At 43.4% G+C, this 27,653-nt stretch overlaps 1 protein-coding gene across 2 annotated transcripts; it reads left to right on the top strand.

Annotated features, from left to right (window-relative positions):
- The first annotated feature begins 836 nt into the window (after positions 1-836).
- Positions 837-25,914, top strand: phc3 (polyhomeotic homolog 3 (Drosophila)). 2 transcript variants are annotated; one of them, XM_014191903.2, is made up of 13 exons: positions 837-987; positions 2,893-3,171; positions 11,425-11,619; positions 11,699-11,851; positions 12,097-12,186; positions 12,600-12,834; positions 13,081-13,887; positions 14,027-14,139; positions 16,343-16,586; positions 16,675-16,789; positions 17,128-17,269; positions 17,777-18,050; positions 25,098-25,913. In XM_014191903.2, exons 2-13 carry the CDS (start codon positions 2,935-2,937, stop codon positions 25,250-25,252), a joined length of 2,760 nt encoding a protein of 919 aa, XP_014047378.1. In that variant the 5' UTR covers positions 837-987; positions 2,893-2,934; the 3' UTR covers positions 25,253-25,913. The 2 variants fall into 2 exon arrangements, with proteins under 2 accessions (XP_014047378.1, XP_014047379.1); XM_014191904.2 differs by having other exon boundaries at positions 871-930; positions 25,098-25,914.
- Positions 25,915-27,653: the final 1,739 nt, after the last annotated feature.

Below are 27,653 nucleotides of genomic sequence, written 5' to 3'. Positions count from 1 at the left end.
CCGCTGCTACTCTGTTGTTATCATCTACATGTACATATTACCTCAACTAACCAGTGTCCCCGCACATTGACTCTGTACTGGTACCACCCTGTATATAGTCTCGTTATTGTTACTTTACTGCTGCTCTTTAATTACTTGTTACTTTTATTTCTTATTCTTATCTGTATTTTTTTAAACTGCATTGCTGGTTAGGGGCTCGTAAGTAAGCATTTCACTGTAAGGTCTACACCTGTTGTATTCGGTGCATGTAACTAATAACCTTTGATTTGACTTGATTTGAGAAGACAACACATGAGCATGACACATACCAGAATTTCTCTGTCTGATCAATATAGCCTAATCATGATTTATGTATGGTAATTATATATGTAAAAACAACACATTTGCCCCGATCTGCACCTATCCAGTGGCTGACAATAAAACACACACACACACACACGTATATATATATATATATATATATATATATATACGTGTGTGTGTGTGTTTTATTATATATATATATATATATATATATGCTGAGGACTGAGGAAAAGCTGGGGTCTCTTTTTCCGAGTCTTGTGCCCCCTAGTGGTGATAGTGTTACAGTAGATACTGCCAGTAAAATAATTACTATGTTGGTAAAGGACCCCAGACTCCACAATGCTACCTTTACAATGCGTTTCGTGACACAGCCTGAACTTGACTTGATATTTGTTGTTTGTTACATGTTGAGTAAAACCCTGACTGAGTCTCCAAAATGAGAAATTAGCGTTATAAAAATCCCTTTTCACACTAATCCCTCTTGCTCTACTCTATAAGGTCCTCCCGCGCTGCAAGTGGTGCTGTGTCTGGGTTTTCATTCCGTCCGGTCCGTTTGTTTTTCTCTCCATTTTAGCATCACAGGCTTGACGCATTAGAACATGACTGGGATTGTGACAGTCTAAACCGGTGGGTTTTCGTTCGGTCACTTCGCCATGGGTCAGGTCTAATAACAAATCCAGCCAGGTAACGCTAATGATAGGTGAACGATTGTGCATGGTGCATATATAAGGCTCTTATCGGTGGCCATAGAATTGGCCGAGGAAATAGAGGATGATGCCCAAACATAATATAATTATTATACGATTTTGTTTGAGTATAATGAATAAATAAATGATCGTATAGCTAGGTTACTGCAGCCTATGTTGCGAGCACTGCACATCCAGCGAGAAAATGTAAAAGGCCAAAAGGGGTGACTGTAGCCCAATGCATGAATTGCCCAATTAGATGCATTCCGCACATGATAACGACAATTGTTCATAGATTTTAAACTGCAGAACCGATTTGATGCATTGCTATTGCTGAAAGAAAATGTGTGTACATTTAACCAGTCTGCTTTTTGTCAGTGCATGGTTGTGGCTATAGGGTTTGGAATATTTTCTCGGTTGAGCATTAGGGGTGTGTTGCACAAAAACTACATACACGTTTAAAAATGAAATAGTTTAGCACCAGGAATTGGAACAGAATCAATATCAGAAATCTATTATGTCTGAAATTATCCCTTTTTACCAAAATGTTATGAGCTAATTAAAGTAGGCTCTACTTTATTTACACAAATTAGGCTACATGTAAAAAATGTGGACAAAATAGCCTATTTCAAACTAGGCCACTTCATTTGGAAGGTTTGTGTAATTTTCTTTCAATTTCATTCAACAATTCAAATACTGGATAAATGTAGTTTTATATAGCCTGTTTTTCCAGATTCTTCCAGTATTTTTATGTGTAGGGCATATAAACCTGATGAGTAGGCTATACTAATCAACATGGCATCCAAGCGCAGAGGCTTTATCAAAATACATTTCTGATCTATTTATTTTAAGCTATAGGCTATTGAATTTCGATAATTTCATACATGGAAAAACTTGGAAAATGTCATGGTCATATGGGGAGAAATTCAAAAACAGAAATGTACTTCATTATGACAAAGAAATTAACAAAACTGAATGATTTCGTTGAAAACGCAGCAAATCAAATGAAAAAAACCTAACGAACAATTGCTTGATTAGAACTTTAATATGAATAGGCCGACATAAGTTCGACCTGGTTTTAGTACAATTCCTTGTTTAGGCGTACAAGCCCCGGTTTCTGATTTGCTATTTCCTACTGACCATTACCTTATTTCAATAAATGTAATAGGTCAGTTGAAATGTAAAGTAGTCCTAAACACATGCAATTAATACAGCTCGGGACTTATTAAACAAACTTCATTAAAATATATTACACTTTTGCTAAGAATGCTTTATGACTAAGACAAATAGCCTTCTCTAGTGACCAGGATCCAGGGATATAGCTTGGGATATAGCTTCATATCTATAGATCTTTAAAGGATATTTTTTTGGTGACGCCGTTGGCCCAAATGTCCCGTTTGTGATTTTAAGGCCTATAAATGTAAATATAATATTTTTCTTCGATTTAAGGTTGTAAGAAATAAGCAGAATGTGCACACAGAGCATGGATACTTCACTTCTATCAACCTCTAGATTTATAGCCGCGCGAGAAGCGCTCTCTTGGTCCGGTCAAGCAATGCCCATCACATCCGTTTGAGCCAGTGCTATAGGCCCCATTTCTCAAGTGTATTCAAACGCACCCAGCACTAAATTGTCATTGACATTGTTATAGATAGGCATATGCATCTATAATTTGATTTATTTTCCGATGGGACAATTTATCAGCAAAATTATGTCCCAACAAATATTCTCTTAGGGATGTAGGTGGGATTTTTTTTTTTTTTTTACTGAACAATGTAGGGCACCAGATATAAATGTTATTTTCCAAAAAATACATCCAGCATCCCATATGTCAAATCAAATATATACAAATATGTTTAGGCTACAGACTTTGAGAGAGGTGTTTTCTGTGTGTACTTTCCAGTTGGCCCAGTGATACAGACAGGTGCTTAGTTTTACCAGCAGCATGATGGACAGGCAGAGCCATGAAAAGACAGAGGGAGGAGGAGAGAGTGAGACCAATGGGACTGCTGCTACTGTCACTGTCACCTCTAACACCAAAGCAGTTACAACGGTTGCCAACAACAACATCACCGCTTCAGTGGTCATCGCCATGACGACAACAGACAGCACCACGCCCCCAAATAGTCAGGCCCTACCCACTTCTCTAGACACCGCCCCTACAGAGAGCCAGGCAGTTCAGGTGAGAGAGGGGACAGGGAGGGCGCCAGAGGGGACAATGTCAATGTGTGTGTTGAAATCCAAATAATGAAGCCACTAGTCTGGGTTTCAGTTTTAGCTGAACATTTCATTACTTGCCACTCCTGTCATTTGTCAAAGAGACTGGCCTTTCGGCAATCTCAAAGTTCAATATGCAGCCGGATTTACTACAGTTGCTGATTGGTAGTTGAAAACAACACTAATATTTTCCATTACAACATTATGTGCTTGCAAATTTGGTGCAATAAGAACAACAAACAACAACACCGTTATGACCTGCTGCGATCATTCTCTTGTGAGAAGGCAGTGTCAATGAAGATCATGTTGTTCAAAGTGTCTAGAGGACTCCATAATGGGAGAGAGAAATAATGATATGGGAAATATTAGCCTACAAGATTCCATCGAGCCAAGTTTGCTTCAGTTGTATTCCATTAATGAGAGGAAAGAAATGCAAACTTGCCACCTGTCGTCATTCCTCGCACATATGCTGATCATCATGACTTACTTAGGCCTACATTTGTAAAATGTTGTAATGCTCATTTCAGTTATATTATTTGTCCCTCCTCTAGATGGAGTCCAGACAGGCTACTTTAGGAAACACACACAAACCCTAAAAGGACCTACACAGCAAATTGGCCAGTGTTAATTTTTTGGTATAAAATTTCTATTGTTGATTCAGGAGTTAAATTCACTCTGTAAGAGTGAAATTAACACTCAGTGGTCTAAAATAACCCCCTTGTCACGTCCTGACCAGCAGATGGAGCTGTTGTAGTAGTTTTGGGGTCAGGACGTGGCAGTCTTGTGTGTGTGTGTGTGATTGTTCTGTGTTGGTCTTGTGACTCCTGATCAGGAACAGCTGGGGATCGTTGTTCCTGATTGGGAGTCATATATGTAGGAGTATGTTTGTCACTTGGTTTTGTGGGTAGTTGTTTTTGCACTGCGTTGGTGAGCCTGCAAAACTGTTTAGTGTTGTGGGTATCATTTATTGTTTTGTCAAGTGGATGCGTTACTCTTTTTTTGTTAATTAAAATATGAGTATCCACAACTCCGCTGCATTTTGGTCTTCCCTGCAACACAACGAAGGATTTTGTGACACCCCTGGTGTTGGTGTTAATAACAAGAGTTATTATTTTACACTTTGGAGAGTAAAACAGCCCAACAAAACCACCCCGTCATTATCATATTTCCCAGAATGCACTACTGCAAGTAGATGTTTTAATGATTGTTTTTAATATCTGTGTTTTTGCATGTACATTGATTGATTAATCATATGCTACACTAAGACAAATAACATATTTTTCTAAACTAATCAAATCAGTTAGTTAGAGTAACAGTTAGCACCTGTTACTGAAATGGTTTTTCCAGGTTAAATGGTTTAGGTAGTCTTCTTATCAACTTTCCTAACCCTGACAGTCATTCTGAATGCAGGCAGCGGGTGAATAAAAACTTTTGGATATCCTAATGATGTCTCATATTGAACTGCATATTAAACGTTAAGATTGCTGAAAGGCCAGTCAATTTGGCAAATGACAGGACTGGCAAGGAGTAGAATGTTAGCTAAAAAGACATCACTTTGCAATCCAACATAATTTGACTTTCAGGCCTGATGTGGCCTGTAAACCCGGAGTTTCCTAACACCACTGGGTTATGGTAAAACTAAGCCATCAAAGTAAGGCCTTATGATATACAGTATGTAAGGTATTGTCATAGTTGAATTTTAATGATAGCATTCACCTTGGTACTCACTTGGTGAAAGTCACAAGCCTTTATAAGGAAATAATTCAATAACCATGTCTCTCTCACAAAATATTACAGTCATGGATGGTAACTCTAAAATTCCCTTGAAAAGAAAAGGCAAATTAGGCTTTACACCATGCAGTTTTTAAACAACACCCAAAAATGATTTACTGTGTCACTACAGGTGTTAATTTCTTACACTGAGAAAGTTTAACAGCGTCAGCACTAAGCAAAGTATGTCCAGTTTACTCTAAATTAAGTGTTGTGTTTTACACTGTATGTCACAGATCCCTCCGGTAACTGTTGCTCATTCCGTGCACCAGTTTCAGAGGTCTACTTCACCGGCCTCTAGGCACTGAACTGTGTCATTACACATGGTTCCAATTTCTCACTGATTGTATTTGTAGAAATGTGCCCTTTGTTTCACCATTGGGGTGTCGATTATTGTTCCAATGTCCGTTGGTCGTGTGAGAACCTGTGCCTTGTTGTTTTGGCTTTTGTGACGCTTGTATTGTGCATAGATGATTACGGGTCTCGTCCCGTGTTGGATCAGTGTGCGCTTGTGTTTTCGGGTCTCGTCCCGTTTATTTATTTGAGGTACTCCTCACTACGTGTTTGTTTGGTCGTTCTTCGTCCCCTTTGCCTTTACATGGCACGCTGTAATTTGGATAAAGAAATAAAAAAACATATTACACATTCCTGCGCCTGTCTCCCGATCCATTATACCAGCGTGACACTGTAGGTGTTGCGTATTACTCTACAGTAGAGATATGCAAACATCACAATCAAGTTCATTTGAACACTTTAAGAGTTGAATGGGGAACACGGCAACAGAGTTAAATCTTCAACACTTTCAAAAGTGTTATTTTAGTAGGCCTACAGTGGGACGCATATGTTCACTGAAAATAGCGTACATTTTACACTTTGAGTTAAATGGGGAACACTACAACAGAGTTAAATCTTTAACACTTTCAAAGGTGTAATTTTAAAACCGGTACAGTGGAACTCAAATGTTTACTGAAAATTGTGAACATTTTACACTTTCCAAGTTAAATGTACACCATTGATTTTGCTGTGCCTTAATCAAAGCCACCAGTGCACCTTAGACACACACGAACATTTCTACTTTCCTAGAAACGTATTCAAAACCAAGGTTTACCTTCAAATCTTGGCTATAGTCCATCGGAAAGTAGGCCTAGGCTACATTATAGCATAATGCTAAAATAATGTAGCCTATCAAATGAATTGACAAGGAATGCTTGAAGGAGGGAGAGAGAGAGAGCTATAGTATTACTAGAGACATTGGTTATATCATTGTTATCCCAGATTCTACTTTATTACAGAGAAAAATGGTTTTTAGTTTTTCCAAACTGCCCCCTGTAATTCTTTTTTTAATTCAGTTGAGTCGATGACGGAAGCCTGGTGGATATTTAATCATGTCTAGACGATAAAAGGCTACAGTGATCACTCGTGCTTGGCTGCCAAATGTATACAGTAGGTGTCCCCATAGGTCTTATAAATTGAGGAAATGTAATTGATAATAATCATTATTTTAGCGATCCAAGTTAGACATCCCTCCTAATGAAAAGGCACCCCATCCTGCTGATGTGAGCTGCTGGGCTCCAACGCTGGACAGCGCGGTTGGTCACTAACGTCATAGATGAGAAAGTGAACTCACCATTTCCAAAAAGGAGCTCAGTGGGAAATTGGGGATTCCCTGCTTTGTCAAATCAAATCGTATTTGTCACATGTGCCGAATACAACAGTGAAATGCTTACTTGCAAGCCCTTAACCAACAATGCAGTTTAAAAAAAAAGAAAAAAGAAGAAGAATAAGAAATAAAAGTAACAAATAATTAAAGAGCAGTAGTAAAATAACAATAGCGAGGCTATATACAGGGGGTACCGGTGCAGAGTCAATGTGCGGGGGCACCGGTTAGTCGTGGTAATTGAGGTAATATGTACATGAAGGTAGAATTATTAAAGTGACTATGCATAGATTATAACAGAGAGTAGCAGTAGCGTAAAAGGGTAGCCATTTGATTAGACATTCAGGAGTCTTATGGCTTGGGGGTAGAAGCTGTTTAGAAGCCCCTTGGGACCGAGACTTGGCGCTCTGGTCATTTTTAGGGCCTTCTTCTGACACCGCCTGGTATAGAGGTCCTGGATGGCAGGAAGCTTGGCCCCAGTGATGTACTGGGCCGTTGTGATCTGTTGCCTACGTCAACAGCACTAGGGTTTCATTAACTAGGCCTAGGCACTATACTTTTTAATTGCACATTTAATTAAACTGACAGCTAGGCACTATACTTTTTAATTGCACATTTAAATAAACTGACGCATTTGGCGATGTTCAAAATCAAATCAAATTGTATTTGTCACAAATGCTGAATACAATGACTTTACCGTGAAATGCTTGCTTACGAGCCCTTCCCAACGATGCGGAGTAAAAAAAAACAACATAATAAATAGTAACGAAAGAGGAATAAAAAACAAGAATGAAGATGTATACAAGGAGTACCAGTACCAGATCAATGTGCAAGGGTACAAGGTATGTGTGGTAGATATGTACAGTTGAAGTCGGAAGTTTACATACAGTTAGGTTGGAGTCATTAAAACTAGTTTTTGAACCACTCCATAAGTATTTTGTTTAACAAACTATAGTTTTGGCAAGTCGGTTAGGACATCTACTGTGTGCATGACACAAGTCATTTTTCCAACAATTGTTTACAGACAGATTGTTTCACTTATAATTCACTGTATCACAATTCCAGTGGGTCAAAAGTTTACATACACTAAGTTGACTGTGCCTTTAAACAGCTTGAAAATTCCAGAAAATGATGTCATGGCTTTAGAAGCTTCTGATTGACATAATTTGAGTCAATTGGAGGTGTACTTGTGGATGTATTTCAAGGCCTACCTTCAAACTCAGTGCCTCTTTGCTTGACATCATGGCAAAATCAAAAGAAATCAGCGAAGACCTCAGAAAAAAAATTATAGACCTCCACAAGTCTGGTTCGTCCTTGGGAGCAATTTCCAAACGCCTGAAGGTATCACGTTCATCTGTACAAACAATAGTACGCAAGTATAAACACCATCGGACCACACAGCCGTCATACCGCTCAGGAAGGAGACGCGTTCTGTCTCCTAGAGATGAATGTGCTTTGTTGCGAAAAATGCAAATCAATCCCAGAACATCTGCAAAGTACCTTGTGAAGATGCTGGAGGAAACAGGTACAAAAGTATCTATATCCACAGTAAAACGAGTCCTATATCAACATAACCTGAAAGGTTAACCTTCTTCCGCTCAGCAATGAAGAAGCCACTGCTTCTTGTTGTGGGTGTGCTTTGCTGCAGGAGGGACTGGTGCACTTCACAAAATAGATGGCATCATGAGGCAAGAAATTTATGTGGCTATATTGAAGCAACATCTCAAGACATCAGTCAGGAAGTTAAAGCTTGGTTGCAAATGGGTCTTCCAAATGGACAATGACCCCAAGCGTACTTCCAAAGTTGTGGAAAAATGGCTTAAGGACAACAAAGTCAAGGTATTAGAGTGGCCATCACAAAGCCCTAACCTCAACCTCAAAGCCCTAACCTCTGTGGGCAGAACTGAAAAAGCATGTGCGAGCAAGGAGGCCTACAAACCTGACTCAGTTACACCAGCTCTGTCTGGAGGAATGGGCCAAAATTCACCCAACTTATTGTGGGAAGCGTTTGACCTAAGTTAAACAATTTAAAGGCAATGCTACCAAATACTAATTGAGTGTATGTAAACTTCTGGCCCACTGGGAATGTGATGAAAGAAATAAAAGCTTAAATAAATCATTCTCTCTACTATTATTCTGACATTTCACATTCTTAAAATAAAGTGGTGATCATAACTGACCTAAGACATGGAATTTTTACTAGGATTAAATGTCAGGAATTGTAAAAATCTGAATTTAAATGTATTTGGCTAAGGTGTATGTAAACTTCCGACTTCAACTGTACATAAAGGCAGAGTAAAGTGACTAGGCATCAGGATAGATAACAGTAAGAAGAAAGAACAGAGTAGCAGCAGCAGCATATGATGTGTGAACGTGCGTGTGTATCTGTGTGTGTATTTGTGTGTGTTGTGTCAGTATGTGTGTGTGTGTTATGCCTGTGTGTGTGCATATGTACTGTATGTGTGTGGGTTTTGTGTGGTGTGTGAGTGAGTATGTATATAGTGTGTATACTGTGTATATAGTCTTGTGAGTGTTCATAGAGGGTCAATGCAGATAGTCCGAGTAACCATTTCATTAACTATTTATCAGTCTTATGGCTATTGAGCAGTCTTATGGCTTGGGGGTAGAAGCTGTCTTAGAGAGCCGATGCTCCGGTATCATTTTCCAGGCAGGACCAAAGTAAACAGTTAATTTGACCTATCAGTCTAATTTGCATAAACATTGGATGGTAGCTGTGAAGGTTATCGAATCAGGATCCAATCCTCTGATCTCCTCAAGCTCATTAATGATATTTGGCAAATGACAGGAGTGGCAAGGAGTGGAATAAAATGTAGCTATGAAGCCATATCTGTATGTAAAGCAAAGGCTAGTTTTCTAAGCATAATCCAGCTAGCACATACTGTAATGTTCTGAGAACCATATGTTTCTTAAAGCATGGTGAGAGCGTGGTTGTGGTTGTCCTATGGTTATTTTGCATACAACATTCCCACAAAGGTCTGGGAATGGTGCAGGATACCCAGCTAGCACATAACACTCTGAGAACCATATGTTTCTTAGGTGGGAATTTCAGTACTTCATCATAACGTTTCCTTCAGGTTTCCTCATGGTTCTATTTAAAGTCATGTTCTCAGAATGTTAAGAAACAACGTTCTTCTGTGGGAATTTCAGTACTTCAGCATAACGCTTTCTACAGGTTTCTTCATGGTTCTATTTAAAGTCATGTTCTCAGAACATTAAGAAAACATTCCATTAAAACCACAAGAAAACATTAATGTTCAAAGAACGTTCTAAGAATGTTATTTAAAAACATAAACATTCTGTTCTCAGCATCAAACTCTCTCTATCCTCTCTCTTGTTAAATGTGTTCAGGTGTGTTGGCCACACCTGATCTTAATGAGTGTTTGTTTCCTTTGAAATGGGGTCTGTTTGAATAGACTAAAATGAACAGCTATCTAGGAGTAAAAAAAAAATGGCATGCTAGCTAGAGGTCTTCACAGGTCCAAAAAGTTGGACCAGTTCCAAACTGGACACGGGCTTTCCCAATCCGGACTCGATAAGCTTAAATACATTTTTTAAATATAGAGACCCGTTCCGAACGGACCCAAGCACAACTAATCCTGTTCCGTGTAGACCTGGTTGAATCCAGACCGGTCAGATCCGAGTGAGGGAAGCAGCAGAAAAGTCATTTTTAAGCTACTTTATTAGCCGGAGCTGATAAAGCGTGAGAGGAGGGAGAGAGAGGTGCCGCTCAAGCAGGAGGGGGTGGGGCCATACTGTGAGCGAGTGACGCAGGGAGGATTAGATATCTCCTAATTTAGCCTATTGCCGCTATGATGACTTATGATTGGCCAACAACAACAACAAGCTACACGCTCCACTCTCGCGAAAAGCACGAGCAGCAGCATAAATGATAACATTTCTCTCTCTATTGCAGCTGTCGCGTTCGGATCTGTACTGTTCCTACCGGAAAGGTCAGTTAAAATTGCACATACCCGTGACAATCATATCAGATCCGACCCAGACGCGTGACATTATTTCGAATTCTGGATCTGAACCTGCTCAGGTCTCGGGTATTCGGGTACAGGTGGATCCGTAAAGACCTCTAATGCTAGCTCCATCCTGGTGGCTCAGTGGACTAAATCCATAGATAGAGAACAGAAGGTAATAGGTTAGAATCTCACTGACGCCGTGCCACAATAAAAAATACATGTGTTTGCATGATTAATGCCTAAACAAGTGAATTTCCATGTGTCCTATCTGTGCTTCAAAACTGTTAACCCAAACTAAGCTAGCAGTGTTATTGAAAGTCTTACTGAAACATATTCTCAGAACGTTATTTAATTACCTTCAAATAACATATCATTTCTATTCTCAGAACATGAATAAAACCTCCCAGGAGAACATTCTCAGAAGCTCCCTGCAACCTAAAAATGTATGTTCCCAGAACAGGCAAAAGCTTCACTTACGTTCTCAGAAACTTTAAAAAAATGTTAAGTTTTACCAGTCAGAAAACATATGGCTTCATTCCCAGAACCAATGGGAAACCTAAAAAATAAGTTTCTACAACTTCCAAGGAACCAAATGTGCTAGCTGGGAAGAGTGTTATCTTGACCAAACCTAGGTCTTTCAGCATTCCTGGTATCGAACCCTGATCATGCACGTGCTGAGCTAAAGCTGAGCCATTAGTTCTGGGAGCTAACATGAGTCATCAACTCTGGTGAGCGTAGTAGTTACCGAACCGTTCCCAGCTACACAATATGACTATTGTTTCTCTGCTGTCTCTCTCTCTAGGTGATCCAGCAGGCCATCCACAGCAGGCCCCAGACCATGGCAGCTCAGTACCTGCAGCAGATGTACGCGGCCCAGCAGCAACACATCATCCTGCAGACAGCTGCGCTGCAGCAGCAACAGCCTTACAGTAACACACAGTCCCCCTCCTTACCCTCTGCTGCCAACAGCACGGTGCCCCAGTCAACTGGTACCTCTGTAAGTTGAGCACTCTGGTAGCAAGACTACCAAGACTACCAATGCCTAGTAAGACCACTGCAATTCTGTCTGTCTCCAGATCACCCTCCCAGCCTCTCCAGTAACAGGCCAGCTGATTGGTCATTCTCAGAGTTCCAGCTCCACCACAGGCACGATTACCCAGCAGGCCATGCTCCTGGGGAATTGCTCTGCTTCCTGTAACCAAGCCCAGATGTACCTTCGCACCCAGATGGTACCTACCTTCTCTCTCTTATTGTAACAGCTTTGTAGCGTATGATAAACTATCTACTTGCCCAAAGATCATGGGAAGTAAAAATAAGTAAGCATGCCAAGTTCTCTGTCTCCTTTTCCACTGATGTTTTCCACTAACTTTTTTCTACTCTATTATCTTTTCTCTTTCTTCTTTGTCTTTTCCCTTGTTTCTCTGTCTTCTCCCTCTTCTGTCGCTTTCTCTTTTCTCTCTTCTGTCTCTGTAAGTTGATTCTGACCCCTGCGGCCACAGTGGCAGCAGTCCAGTCTGACCTGCCTTCTGTCTGCTGCAGCTCCTCTCGACTCTCCACTTCACAGGTCAGCAACCGCCACCAGGGGCAAAGGTCAAAGGTTAAGCATTGCAAGCTAACTAGGTTGTCATCAGAGGACAGCACAGCAGGAGTTTACATCTCACTGCTGCTGACATGTTATTTATATCCCTAGAGGACAAATCATTTTTATACAAAAAATGTAAGCCTATGCACATGTCGCTTTGGATAAAGGTGTCTGCTAAGTGGAGTGTATCTGACTTGACTTGGTAGGTCATTGCTCGACATGATCAAGTTGCAATTACCTAAATATGTATCAGGTACAGACAGTAGTGCCCCAGTTTGGAACCCTGTGGGACACAACATGATAGCCACATATTTGTTGATATCAAGGACTTTCTAAGAGACATTGGATGTTAGATTTACATCTATAATAATACTGCGTGTCCTCTCCTCTCTCAGGTCCACAGCCTCGCGCTGCAGGCCCATCTCCCAGGGGCTTTGGCCACTGCCCAGAGTGTCCTGTTGAAGCCATTCTCCACCCAGCCCCAGACGCTGGTCTCCTCTCTGCCCAAGATGTCCATCTGTCCCCTGAGGTCCAGTCAGCAGTCTGACCCTTCCACAGAAGCCTCTGGAGCTAAGCCTCGGCTGGCTGACATCACCAGGCTAACATCAGCAAACCAGCTTATCGCGCCTGGTAAGTCAGTCACCATGGCATGGTCACATCTTTTGTGCTCTGTTGGTTCATATCAGTGTTCTTAAATAATACTGATCCTGAGGTAGGCTTTTGTTCCAGCCCAGAGGAGGTTTACAACACATATAAATGTCTCAATCACTTAAGTCTGTTAACATGGTTTTATTTTAACTCCAGTGTTGTACATTTTGTTCCAACCTAGTGCAGGTTTAGACCACCTTCAGGTGTAATAATGTGGTTCTATTTCAGCGTCGTACACTCCTGTCCAGTCCCATGCTGTGGTCAGGCACCAGCTGCACTGTCCTCCGAGCCATAAAGGGGCACCCCACCAGCTCATCATCCAGCAGACCACAGCAGGATCCCACCGGCAGCTGCACCCTATCGCACTGCGCATCGCACCCCAAGACACTTCCCCCTCTCTCTTCCCTCTTACCCTCCAGCCCCTTGCCACTCCCACCCACACCACCACCACTGTCCAATCCCAGCCTGGGGATGGCCTTCCAGTCCTCTCCTCTTCCTGTGAGCCGCCCACCCCTCCTCCTCCCCAGCAGACAGTGGTAGTATCCTCATCATCAGCCCCTCCACCTCTTCTGTGTCCCAGCCTGCTCCAGCCCCAGCTCCACCTCCAGCCCAAGCCCCCTACCCTGCGTCTTGGCCCCATCTCCCAGGCCTCTCTCCCCAGGCTGCTTCAGTCTCCACCGGCCTCCCTCCAGAGGTTGTCCCTGCGCTCAGTCCAGGCCCTGGCAGTGCAGTCCACTGGGGTTCACGTGTCGGAGGAGCTGCCTGTGGCAGAGGCGCCGGTCCAGATTCCTTTTCAGAACCATCACCCCCCCCAAACGTTCCAGAATCTATCCCAGACGTTCCATAATCTCTCCCCGCCCCAGACTGTAGCTGTGGACCTGAAGATGCTTCCAGCCACCCTACGCACCCAGACCCCAGAGAGGAGAGAGGAGATGAGAGAGAAGAGGACGACCCCTCCACCCACACTCTCTCCATCGGCTGGTTCAGACAGACTCTGTAAAGACATACAGCCCACCTATACAGAGAACTGTACAGGTACACGGCACAATAGAATTTACTTTTTTTCATTACTTAACTTTACCTTTTGCAATATTTACTATTTTTATACTGAATTGATAAAGCACACTGACATACAGTAACTGCCTCTCTCTCTTTGCTCGGCTCCATCCTCCAGGCAGGTTGGATTTCCCCTGCGTCCCTCCGTCCAGCCGCTCCGTTACCCACTCGTCTCAAGACCCCTCCTCTTACACCAGCTGCTCCCCTCCTCCACTCCTGCCCTCGGCCGCGGTAAGAAGCCCCGGCCAATCCCCCTCAGCCTCAGCCACCCTACCAGGGAGCCCTGAGAGAGCTAGACCTCTCATCCTCACTCACATCATAGAGGGGTTCGTCGTCAGAGAGGCCCTGCAGCCGTTCCTCCCGGTATCGTTCATCCCGGTATCTCCACTGGTGGGTGTGTTAACCAAGCTCCACAGTGTACACAGGCACTGGCCTCGTTAATTGTCACCAAAGGCACTGAGGCCAGTGTCAGCTCTAGCCTTTTGGGGGACCTAAGCGAGATTTGGTTGGGGGGGGGGGGCCCAACAAGCAGGCAAAATCTTGACAGCAGAGAGAAAAATGTACGTTTTAAAGTTCGACTGAGTACCATTTTTTGGAGTCGGGGCCCCCTAGCGGCCGCTTATGTCGCTTATGCCTGGAGTCGGCCCTGCGACTGAGCCCAGCTAGCACATAATGTTCTGAGAACCATTTGTTTCTTAGAGCTTGGTGAGAGCGTGGTTGTCCTTTGGTTATTTTGTATGTTCTCAAATTGTTCTGAGAACGTTAAGAACATTTTCCATAAATACCACAAGAAAACTTGAGTAATGTTCTAAGAATGTTATTTAAAAACTTTAGGTCTAGGCGTCCCGCTAGCGGAGGGCGTGCAATTCAAATAAATAATCATAAAAATTATGGATACTAAACATTTAGGTACATACAAGTGTCTTATATCGGTTGAAAGCTTAAATTCTTTTAAATTTACAGTAGCCATTACAGGGAAAGCATGCCATGCGATTATTTGAGGACGGCATCCCACATCAAAATATTTTTCCACCGGCACAGGTTTCATAAATTCACAAATAGCGATTAAATATTCACTTACTTTCTGAAAATCTTCCTCTGATTTGTCATCCAATGGGTCCCACCTATAACATGTAGTGTCGTTTTGTTAAAAACTTATACATTCTGTTCTTAGCATCAGCAAAACTCTCTCCATCATCTATCTTATTATTTGTGTTCAGGTGTGTTGGCCTTGCCAACTAACACCTGATCTTAATGAGTCTTTGTTTCCTTTGAAATGTGGTCTGTTTGAATAGACAAAAATTAACCACTTTGTAAGTGTAACAAAAACATGGCAGGCTAGCTAGAGGTATTCCAAGAAGATGGACCAGTTCCGAAATGGACCAGTTCCGGACCCGATATGCATTAATTAATACAAAAAATATAGAGAGACCCGTTCCGAATGGACCCGAGGACAACTAATCCCGTTCCATACAGACCTGGTTGGATCAAGACCCGGTCCGATCCGAGTGAGGGAAGCAGCAGAAATGTCATTACTTAAGCTACTTTATTAAACTGAGCTGATAAAGTGCAAGAGGAAGGAGAGAGAGTTGCAGCTCTAGCAGGCTAAATCCATGGATAGAGAACAAAAGGTTATTCTTTTTTTAAATGTTATTTAACTAGGCAAGTCAGTTAAGAACAAATTATTATTTACAATGACGGCCTACCCCGGACGATGCTGGGCTAATTGTGTGCCGCCCTAATTGTTCGCCGCCCTATGGGATTCCCAATCAAAGTCGGTTGTGATACAGCCTGGAATCAAACCAGGGTCTGTAGTGCCTTAGACCGCTGCGCCAATCGGGAGCCCCTAAAATAGAAATGTGATTAAGGAAATTCATTTCCATGTGTCCTACCTGTGCTTGGAGTTCAAAAAAGTTTAACCAAAATAAGCTAGCAGTGTTATAAAAAGTATTGTTGAAACATTCAGTAAAAATTAAGGAAGTTATTCAAAAACCTCCAAATAACGTATAATTTCCGTTCTCAGAACGTTAATAAAACCTCCCAGGTAACGTTCAGGGAACCATAGTAAATCATTCTCAGAAACTCTGCAACCAACAAGTTTACATTTCCAGTGTCAAAACATTTAAAAAAAAAATCAGTTTTACAGGTCAAGAAACGTATGGCTTCATTCCCTTGAACCAATGAGAAACCAAAAACATACGTTCCCACATCTTCCAAGAAACCAAATGTGCTAGTGGGAAGAGTAGCTTAGTCCCAGTCACACCTCCCTCACTGTGAGAGCACTGCATCAAGAACCAACAACCTCCCAGATACAAAATGTCCTCTTGAACAAGCAGTCTCCCACTGGTAGTTGATTAGTTACCAATATGTTCAGCCCTCTATAGTGGTACATGTTGTGTACTGTATGTGATACAGTGGTGTGTTCCTGCTTCAGATGGGCCGTTCCTCTTTGGGGGCGGACCAGCAGGCCACGCTTCCTGAAGCCCGGGAGGTGAGAACCAATGGGGATCCAACACCTGAGATGAGAACCAATAAGGATTCAGCTCCAGAAATGAGAACCAATGGGGATCGAGTGTCTGAGATGAGAACCAATGGGGATCGAGTGCCAGAGGAGAGCCTGATGGATGCTGAGCAGCCAGACAATGACTCAGACATGGATGATACCCCCACCCAGGACGGTCAGTTCCGGTGTGTCTGTGTGTCCGTCCATCTGTCCATCTGTCTGTGTGTCTGTCTAACAGCTTGTCATCTCCTGTTGTACTATAGAACCTGCTGCTGAGAGCCTGGTAGATGTGCTGCAGTGTGAGTTCTGTGGGAAGAGAGGCTACGTTCACACCTTCCTCCGATCCAAACGATTCTGCTCCATGACCTGTGTCAAGAGGTGAGTCCTGTAAGGTTGCAAAATTTCTGTGGTTTCCAGATATCCCAGTTGGAAGATTCCTGTAGTTCCTGGTTATTCACTCCTGATTCCAGGAACCTGTATTTCTTGAAAAATCTGAATTTTGGAACATTATTCCCGAGCCAGATTAAGCTCTTCAAGCTGACTTGTAGTCAAAAGCCATATGTAAATGTTCTCTTCCAGGATCCAGGGGAATCTAGACACCCCAAATGGAATGTTTTGAACATTATGGTGTTCTGTGGAATATCTCCCCTGAATGGCTAAACTCCAGAAACTTTTTATCTACAGAGCTCATCTCTCTCTCTGTCCCCTCCTGTCAGGTTCAATGTGAGCTGTACAAAGCGTCTGAGTGTGTTGAAGGTGGACAAGGCCAGTCGTTGGGGTCACAGGCCGATGGGCCGTAGAGGACGTCCCTCAGGGAGGGTCAACGGGGGCACCAGAGAACACTTCCTCCTCAGACAGGTCAGATGTCATAGCCTGGTCCCAGATTTAGCATATCTAGCTAACTATCCTATGGTCAATGCCAATCACGACAAGACAGTTTGCAAAACAACACAAACCAGGCAACAGTAAACGTGTCGTCCTCCACGAATGATGAAGCTCCCCGCCTTAACATTTATGTTAATAACTATAGCTCCCGTCTTGGGACAATCAATTTTGTCACTGCCGGATCTCTATGGCAAGACGCATCAGACCCAAGTTGTCAAAATCGGGCTAGTGCTGTCTGAGATATCTGACTAACGCACAAATGAATGGACATACAGAGACAGTTATACAGTCCCCTCCCCAATTTCATCATGGGGGACAACAAATCTGAAACCAGGCTAGGTCAATCAGACAGACAAAATTGATATTAACAACTTTGCAATTCTCTGGTCTACTTACAGTATGAAACCCCAAACTGTTATCACTCAGAGTATTCCATAGGCAAATGTGTGATTGTAGTCATGTTGGTTTTTTCCACTGCAGGTGCAGGGGCCGTACAGCTCTGAGGAGACCCGGAGAGCATTGAGGGGAGAAGGGGAAGAGGAGGCTGAGGATGAGCCCCCTGTCCCCATGATCACCAGGCTGCGCCGGCAGGAAGAGAGAGAGAGGGTGCAGGAGAGAGAGAGGGAACAGGGAAGACAGAGGAAAGACTCATTCATATCCTCTGGTGAACAGACCACAGGAGGACAAGAATGTAGTGACAATCCAACACAGTGGAGCGTGGGTCAAGTCTGCTCCTACATCAACTCTCTACCAGGTATCATGAATATGTCCTACCATGGGACTTAAAGCTGCTGTAACCAATACTGTAATGGATGTAAACTCAGCAAAAGAAGAAGCGTCCTCTCACTGTCAACTGTGTTTATTTTCAGCAAACTTAACATGTGTAAATATTTGTATGAACATAAGATTCAACAACTGAGACATAAACTGAACAAGTTCCACAGACGTGACGAACAGAAATGGAATAATGTGTCCCTGAACAAAGGGGGGGGTCAAAATCCAAAGTAACAGTCAGTATCTGGTGTGGCCACCAGCTGCATTAAGTACTGCAGTGCATCTCCTCCTCGTGGACTGCACCAGATTGCCAGTTCTTGCTGTGAGATGTTACCCCACTCTTCCACCAAGGCACCTGCAAGTTCCCAGACATTTCTGGGGGGAATGGCCCTCACCCTCCGATCCAGCAGGTCCCAGAGGTGCTCAATGGGATTGAGATCCGGGCTCTTCGCTGGCCATGGCAGAACACTGACATTCCTGTCTTGCAGGAAATCACGCACAGAATGAGCAGTATGGCTGGTGGCATTGCCATGCTGGAGGGTCATGTCAGGATGAGCCTGCAGGAAGGGTACCACATGAGGGAGGAAGATGTCTTCCCTGTAACGCACAGCGTTGAGATTGCCTGCAATGACAACAAGCTCAGTCCGATGATGCTGTGACACACCACCCCAGACCCTCCACCTCCAAATCGATCTCGCTCCAGAGTACAGGCCTCTGTGTAACGCTCATTCCTTCGACTATAAACGCAAATCTGACCATCACCCCGGTGAGACAAAACCGCAACTCCTCAGTGAAGAGCACTTTTTGCCAGTCCTGTTTGATCCAGCGACGGTGGGTTTGTGCCCATAGGCGACGTTGTTGCCTGTGATGTCTGGTGAGAACCTGCCTTACAACAGGTCTACAAGCCCTCAGTCCAGCCTCTCTCAGCCTATTGCAGACAGTCTGAGCACTGATGGAGGGATTGTGCGTTCCTGGTGTAACTTGGGCAGTTGTTGTTGCCATCCTGTACCTGTCCCGCTGGTATGATGTACCGATCCTGTGCAGGTGTTATTACACGTGGTCTGCCACTGCGAGGACGATCAGCTGTCCATCCTGTCTCCCTGTAGTGCTGTCTTAGGCGTCTCACAGTACGGACATTGCATTTGATTGCCCTGGCCACATCTGCAGTCCTCATGCCTCCTTGCAGCATGCCTAAGGCACGTTCACGCAGATGTGCAGGGACCCTGGGCTTCTTTCTTTTGGTGTTTTTCGGAGTCAGTAGAAAGGCCTCTTTAGTGTCCTAAGTTTTCATAACTGTGACCTTAATTGCCTACCGTCTGTAAGCTGTTAGTGTCTTAACGACCGTTCCACAGGTGCATCAAATTTTCAAAATCAAATTTATTTTTATATAGCCCTTCGTACATCAGCTGATATTCTCAAAGTGCTGTACAGAAACCCAGCCTAAAACCCCAAACAGCAAGCAAAGCATGTGAAAGAAGCACGGTGGCTAGGAAAAACTCCCTAGGAAAAACTCCCTAGAAAGGCCAAAAACCTAGGAAGAAACCTAGAGAGGAACCAGGCTATGAGGGGTGGCCAGTCCTCTTCTGGCTGTGCAGGGTGGATATTATAACAGAACATGGTCAAAATGTTAAAATGTTAATGTTCATAAATGACCAGCATGGTCAAATAATAATAATCATAGTAGTTGTCGAGGGTGCAACAAGCACGTCCGGTGAACAGGTCAGGGTTCCATAGCCGCAGGCAGAACAGTTGAAACTGGAGCAGCAGCACGGCCAGGTGGACTGGGGACAGCAAGGAGTCATCATACCAGGTAGTCCTGAGGCATGGTCCTAGGGCTCAGGTCCTCCGAGAGAAAGACAGAAAGAGAGAAAGAGAGAATTAGAGAGAGCATATTTAAATACACACAGGACACCGGATAAGACAAGAGAAATACTCCAGATGTAACAGACTGACCCTAGCCCCCGACACAAACTACTGCAGCATAAATACTGGAGGCTGAGACAGGAGGGATCAGAAGACACTGTGGCCCCATCCGATGATACCCCGGACAGGGCCAAACAGGCAGGATATAACCCCACCCACTTTGCCAAAGCACAGCCCCCACACCACTAGAGGGATGTCTCCAACCACCAACTTACCGTCCTAAGACAAGGCCGAGTATAGCCCACAACGATCTCCGCCATGGCACAACCCAAGGGGGGGCGCCAACCCAGACAGGAAGACCACGTCAGTGACTCAACCCACTCAAGTGACGCACCCCTCCCATGGACGGCATGGAAGAACACCAGTAGGCCAGTGACTCAGCCCCTGTAAAAGGGTTAGAGGCAGAGAATCCCAGTGGAAAGAGGGGAACCGGCAAGGCAGAGACAGCAAGGGCGGTTCGTTGCTCCAGCCTTTCCGTTCCTCTTCACACTCCTGGGCCAGACTATACTTAATCATAGGACCTACTGAAGAGATAAGTCTTCAGTAAAGACTTAAAGGTTGAGACTGAGTCTGCGTCTCTCACATTGGTAGGCAGACCATTCCATAAAAATGGAGCTCTATAGGAGAAAGCCCTGCCTCCAGCCGTTTGCTTAGAAATTCTAGGGACAATTAGGAGGCCTGCGTCTTGTGACCGTAGCGTACGTGTAGGTATGTACGGCAGGACCAAATCGGAAAGATAGGTAGGAGCAAGCCCATGTAATGCTTTGTAGGTTAGCAGTAAAACCTTGAAATCAGCCCTTGCCTTAACAGGAAGCCAGTGTAGGGAGGCTAGCACTGGAGTAATATGATCAAATTTTTGGTTCTAGTCAGGATTCTAGCAGCCGTATTTAGCACTAACTGAAGTTTATTTAGTGCTTTATCCGGGTAGCCGGAAAGTAGAGCATTGCAGTAGTCCAGCCTAGAAGTAACAAAAGCATGGATTAATTTTTCTGCGTCATTTTTGGACAGAAAATTTCAGATTTTTGCAATGTTACGTAGATGGAAAAAAGCTGTCCTTGAAACAGTCTTGATATGTTCTTCAAAAGAGAGATCAGGGTCCAGAGTAACGCCGAGGTCCTTCACAGTTTTATTTGAGACGACTGTACAACCATCCAGATTAATTGTCAGATTCAACAGAAGATCTCTTTGTTTCTTGGGACCTAGAACAAGCATCTCTGTTTTGTCCGAGTTTAAAAGTAGAAAGTTTGCAGCCATCCACTTCTTTATGTCTGAAACACAGGCTTCTTCTAGCGAGGGCAATTTTGGGGCTTCACCATGTTTCATTGAAATGTACAGCTGTGTGTCGTCCGCATAGCAGTGAAATTTAACATTATGTTTTCGAATGACATCCCCAAGAGGTAAAATATATAGTGAAAACAATAGTGGTCCTAAAACGGAACCTTGAGGAACACCGAAATTTACAATTGATTTGTCAGAGGACAAACCATTCACAGAGACAAACTGATATCTTTCCGACAGATAAGATCTAAACCAGGCCAGAACTTGTCCATGTAGACCAATTTGGGTTTCCAATCTCTCCAAAAGAATGTGGTGATCGATGGTATCAAAAGCGGCACTAAGATCTAGGAGCACGAGGACAGATGCAGAGCCTCGGTCTGACGTCATTAAAAGGTCATTTACCACCTTCACAAGTGCAGTCTCAGTGCTATGATGGGGTCTAAAACCAGACTGAAGCGTTTCGTATACATTGTTTGTCTTCAGGAAGGCAGTGAGTTGCTGTGCAACAGCTTTTTCTAAAATTTTTGAGAGGAATGGAAGATTCGATATAGGCCGATAGTTTTTTTATAATTTCTGGATCAAGATTCGGCTTTTTCAAGAGAGGCTTTATTACTGCCACTTTTAGTGAGCTTGGTACACATCCGGTGGATAGAGAGCCGTTTATTATGTTCAACATAGGAGGGCCAAGCACAGGAAGCAGCTCTTTCAGTAGTTTAGTTGGAATAGGGTCCAGTATGCAGCTTGAGGGTTTGGAGGCCATGATTATTTTCATCATTGCGTCAAGAGATATAGTACTAAAACACTTTAGTATCTCCCTTGATCCTAGGTCCTGGCAGAGTTGTGAAGACTCGGGACAATGGAGCTTTGGAGGAATACCCAGATTTAAAGAGGAGTCTGTAATTTGCTTTCTAATGATCATGATCTTTTCCTCAAAGAAGTTCATAAATTTATTACTGCTGAAGTGAAAGCCATCCTCCATTTGCGAAGGCTGCTTTTTAGTTAGCTTTGCGACAGTATCAAAAAGAAATTTCGGATTGTTCTTATTTTCCTCAATTAAGTTGGAAAAATAGGATGATCGAGCAGCAGTAAGGGCTCTTCGATACTGCACGGTACTGTCTTTCCAAGCTAGTCGGAAGACTTCCAGTTTGGTGTGGCGCCATTTCCGTTCCAATTTTCTGGAAGCTTGCTTCAGAGCTCGTGTATTTTCTGTATACCAGGGAGCTAGTTTCTTATGACAGATGTTTTTAGTTTTTAGGGGTGCAACTGCATCTAGGGTATTGCGCAAGGTTAAATTGAGTTCCTCGGTTAGGTGGTTAACTGATTTTTGTCCTCTGACGTCCTTGGGTAGGCAGAGGCAGTCTGGAAGGGCATCAAGGAATCTTTGGGTTGTCTGAGAATTTATAGCACGACTTTTAATGCTCCTTGGTTGGGGTCTGAGCAGATTATTTGTTGCAATTGCAAACGTAATAAAATGGTGGTCCGATAGTCCAGGATTATGAGGAAAAACATTTAGATCCACAACATTTATTCCATGGGACAAAACTAGGTCCAGAGTATGACTGTGGCAGTGAGTAGGTCCAGAGACATGTTGGACAAAACCCACTGAGTCGATGATGGCTCCGAAAGCCTTTTGGAGTGGGTCTGTGGACTTTTCCATGTGAATGTTAAAGTCACCAAAAATTAGAATATTATCTGCTATGACTACAAGATCCGATAGGAATTCAGGGAACTCAGTGAGGAACACTGCATATGGCCCAGGAGGCCTATAAACAGTAGCTATAAAATGTGAGTGAGTAGGCTGCATAGATTTCATGACTAGAAGCTCAAAAGACGAAAACGTCATTGTTGTTTTTTTTTTGTAAATTGAAATTTGCTATCGTAAATGTTAGCAACACCTCCGCCTTTGCCGGATGCACGGGGGTATGGTCACTAATGTAACCAGGGGGTGAGGCCTCATTTAACACAGTAAATTCATCAGGCTTAAGCCATGTTTCAGTCAGGCCAATCACATCAAGATTATTATCAGTGATTAGTTCATTGACTATAACTGCCTTGGAAGTGAGGGATCTAACATTAAGTAACCCAATTTTGAGATGTGAGGTATCACAATCTCTTTCAATAATGGCAGGAATGGAGGAGGTCTTTATACTAGTGAGATTGCTAAAGCGAACACCGCCATTTTTAATTTTGCCCAACCTAGATCGAGGCACAGACACAGTCTCAATGGGGAAAGCTGAGCTGACTACGCTGACTGTGCTAGTGGCAGACTCCACTAAGCTGGCAGGCTGGCTAACAGCCTGCTGCCTGGCCTGCACCCTATTTCATTGTGGAGCTAGAGGAGTTAGAGCCCTGTCTATGTTCGTAGATAAGATGAGAGCACCCCTCCAGCTAGGATGGAGTCCGTCACTCCTCAACAGGCCAGGCTTGGTCCTGTTTGTGGGTGAGTCCCAGAAAGAGGGCCAATTATCTACAAATTCTATCTTTTGGGAGGGGCAGAAAACAGTTTTCAACCAGCGATTGAGTTGTGAGACTCTGCTGTAGAGCTCATCACTCCCCCTAACTGGGAGGGGGCCAGAGACAATTAATCGATGCCGACACATCTTTCTAGCTGATTTACACGCTGAAGCTATGTTGCGCTTGGTGACCTCTGACTGTTTCATCCTAACATCGTTGGTGCCGACGTGGATAACAATATCTCTATACTCTCTACACTCGCCAGTTTTAGCCTTAGTCAGCACCGTCTTTAGATTAGCCTTAACGTCGGTAGCCCTGCCCCCTGGTAAACAGTGTATGATCGCTGGATGATTAGATTTAAGTCTAATACTGCGGGTAATGGAGTCGCCAATGACTAGGGTTTTCAATTTGTCAGAGCTAATGGTGGGAGCCGTCGGCGTCTCAGACCCCACAGCGGGAGGAGTAGAGACCAGAGAAGTCTCGGCCTCCGACTCCGACTCGCTTAATGGGGAGAACCGGTTGAAAGTTTCTGTCGGCTGAATAAGCGACACCGGTTGAGCATTCCTACAGCGTTTCCCTCCAGAAGCCATGAGAAAGTTGTCCGGCTGCGGGGACCGTGCGAGGGGGTTTATACTAACGTTACTATCTGTACTTACTGGTGGCACAGACGCTGTTTCATCCTTTCCTACACTGAAATTACCCTTGCCTAACGATCGCGTCTGAAGCTGGGCTTGCAGCACAGCTATCCTTGCCGTAAGGCGATCGTTCTCCTGTATATTATAAGTACAACGACTGCAATTAGAAGGCATCATGTTAATGTTACTTAGCTTCGGCTGTTTGAAGTCCTGACGAACCATGTCCAGATAAAACCTCCGGGGTGAAAAAGTTGAATGAAAAAAGTTGAGTGAGGGAAAAAGTAAAAATATACGGTAATGAAAAAGTAAAAAACCGTCAGGTATCAAAGTAAGATCGGCAACAAAAACGCACAGCAGCGTAAACAAGTCTGCAAGTTGTGACCGGAAACAGGAAACAGGAGAACACAGAACTGTACAGAACTGCTATGGAAGCATAAATGACAGATGCATGTTAATTCATTGTTTATGGTTCATTGAACAAGCATGGGAAACAGTGTTTAAACCCTTTACAATGAAGATCTGTGAAGTTATTTGGATTTTTACGTATTATCTTTGAAAGACAGGGTCCTGAAAAAGGGCCGTTTCTTTTTTTGCTGAGTTTATATACAGTATATATTGTACAATATCACTGGGGCCAGTAGTTTTTCCTGCTCAGGTCACATCTCCTGGCCCTAAACTCCTCTCTTTCCACCTTCCTGTTCCTCTCCCCCCTCTCTCTCCACCCTCTCCTCCTCTAGGTGGGCGGGACATATCAGAGGAGTTCTGTTCCCACGAGATTGACGGCCAGGCCCTCCTATTGCTGACAGAGGACCACCTGATGACAGCGATGAACATCAAACTCGGACCCGCCCTCAAACTCTGTGCCCACATCAACTCTCTGAAGGAACCATGAGCACAGGACAGGGCCCATCTGGTCAAAAGTAGTGAACTATATAGGAGATAGAGTGCCATTTGGGATGCGAACGAGAGGAGCACTCTTATCAGACTTAGAGGATATGGGATTCTAGGAAATGACATGCAAACAAATATACTTGCTCTCTACCTTTTAACTCTGTGAGAAGCAGCGAGTTGTAAACTGTTCATCTGTGTGTCAGTCATCATTCAACACATTAACAACCATCTATCATTGTAGTGATTGTAGCAATAAGGCTCAAGGTGGCCTTTTTTCTGTGTATTACATTGTAAGTACTGTACATGCTGTTTAAACTTAAAAGTTTAAAGAATTGTATTTAAATGTTTTTAAAATGTTACTCTCTGAAGACTGTTTTCCAAGCCTGCGAGGAGTTGGGATTTAACAATGACTCAAAGTGTGTGTCCCAAATGGCACCCTATTCCTTTTATAGTGCGCTACTTTTGACCAGGACCCATAAGGCTCTGGTCAAAAGTAGTGGACTATATAGGGAATAGGGTGCCATTTGGGATGTATCCAGATTGACTGAAGTTGCATATGAGGAAATCTACTTCCAACCCGTGCAGCATAACAACTGCAGAGCAACCAGGAAGTGACTTGTGAATTCCAAGGTTGATGAGACATTAGATCAAGTAACATGTTTATTACTACTATAATAAATACACAAAAAAATATATATAAACGCAACATGTAAAGTGTTGGTCACATGTTTCATGAGCTGAAATAAAAGATCACTAAAATGTTCCATTCACACAAAAAACTTTTTTCTCTCAAATTCTGTGCACAAATTAGTTTTCATCCCTGTTAGTGAGCATTTCTCATTTGCCAAGATAATCCATCCACCTGACAGGTTTGGCATATCAAGAAGCATGATCATTACACAGTTGCACCTTGTGCTGGGGACAATAAAAGGCCACTCAAATGTGCAGTCTCGTCACACAACACAATGTCTCAAGTTTTCAATTTAATGTTAATTTCTCTACCATAAACCGCCTCCAATGTCGTTTTAGAGAATTTGTCAGTACGTCCAACAACTGCAGACCACGTTGTGGTAAACCATGGGGTGTTGGGTTAGAGCACACAAATGGACAGAGACAGGGAGGTTCTAGAAAACAGGCCTTTACTGGTCAACATAAAATAAATGTAACTACTAAATAACTTAGTAGTTGGCTCGGTCCTTCATCTGGGCCGCCTCCTCGTATTCAGTTCCATGCATCTCTTTTTCTCTCCCACGGTGCTCCATTTACATGGCCTGCACGACTGGTTGGCACTCTCCCCTAATTGGTGGCATCAGTGTCGTGGTGCCCACCCCGGGTACTCCCAGCAGAGGGAGCCAACGTCGCGGCACGTACCTCCCCACTATCACCAACCCCCGGGGTAGACCTCCTGGATACCACAACGTGTATGGCGTTGTGTGGGCGAGCGGTTTGCTGATGTCAACGTTGTGAACAGAGTGCCCCATGGTGGCGGTGGGATTATGGACAACGAACACAATTACATTTTATCGATGGCAATTTGAATGCAGAGATACCGTGATGAGATCCCGAGGCCCATTGTTGTGCGATTCAACCACCGTCATCACCTAATGTTTTAGCATGATAATGCACAGCTGCATGTTGCAAGGATCTGTACACAATTCCTGGAAGCTGAAAATGTCCCAGTTCTTCCATAGCCTGCATACTCACCAGACATGTCACCCATTGAGCATGTTTGGGATGCTCTGGATCGACACGTACGACGTGTTCCAGTTCCCGCCAATATCCAGAAACTTTGAACAGCCATTGAAGAGGAGTGGGACAACATTCCACAGGCCACAATCAACAGCCTGAACAACTCTATGCGAAGGATGTGTCGCGCTGCATGAGGCAAATGGTGGACACACAAGTAACTGACTAGTTTTCTGATCCACACTCCTACCTATTTTTTAAAGATATCTGTGACCAACAGATGCATATGTGTATTCCCAGTCATGTGAAATCCATAGATTAGGGCCCACTTGACTTTATTTCAATTGACTGATTTCTTTATATGAACTGTTGAAATTGTTGCATATTGCATTTATATTTTTGTTCAGTATATAATACAAATAAAATCCTTTATCAGACTTGCATGTATTCATTATTGACCTGTCATTGGGGAATAGTCTTGTTCCTGTACTGTCATTGCAAGTCATGGGTTGCATCCCAAATGGTTCCCTATCTAGTGGACTACTTGGGTCCTTTCCAAAAAAAGTGCACTATAAAGGGAATAGGGTGTCATTTGGGATTCACTATAGATGAGTTGACATGATTCACATTCAGAATGTTGTATAGCTTGATGTTCTAAACACTGTCACCAGGAAATGGGTACATGAACTTACTAACAAGCTAACCTTACATGACCA

Source organism: Salmo salar, chromosome ssa03 (genome assembly GCF_905237065.1).
Source record: "Salmo salar chromosome ssa03, Ssal_v3.1, whole genome shotgun sequence".
Taxonomy (NCBI): domain Eukaryota; kingdom Metazoa; phylum Chordata; class Actinopteri; order Salmoniformes; family Salmonidae; genus Salmo; species Salmo salar.
This window is presented reverse-complemented; position numbering and strand designations above follow the sequence as displayed.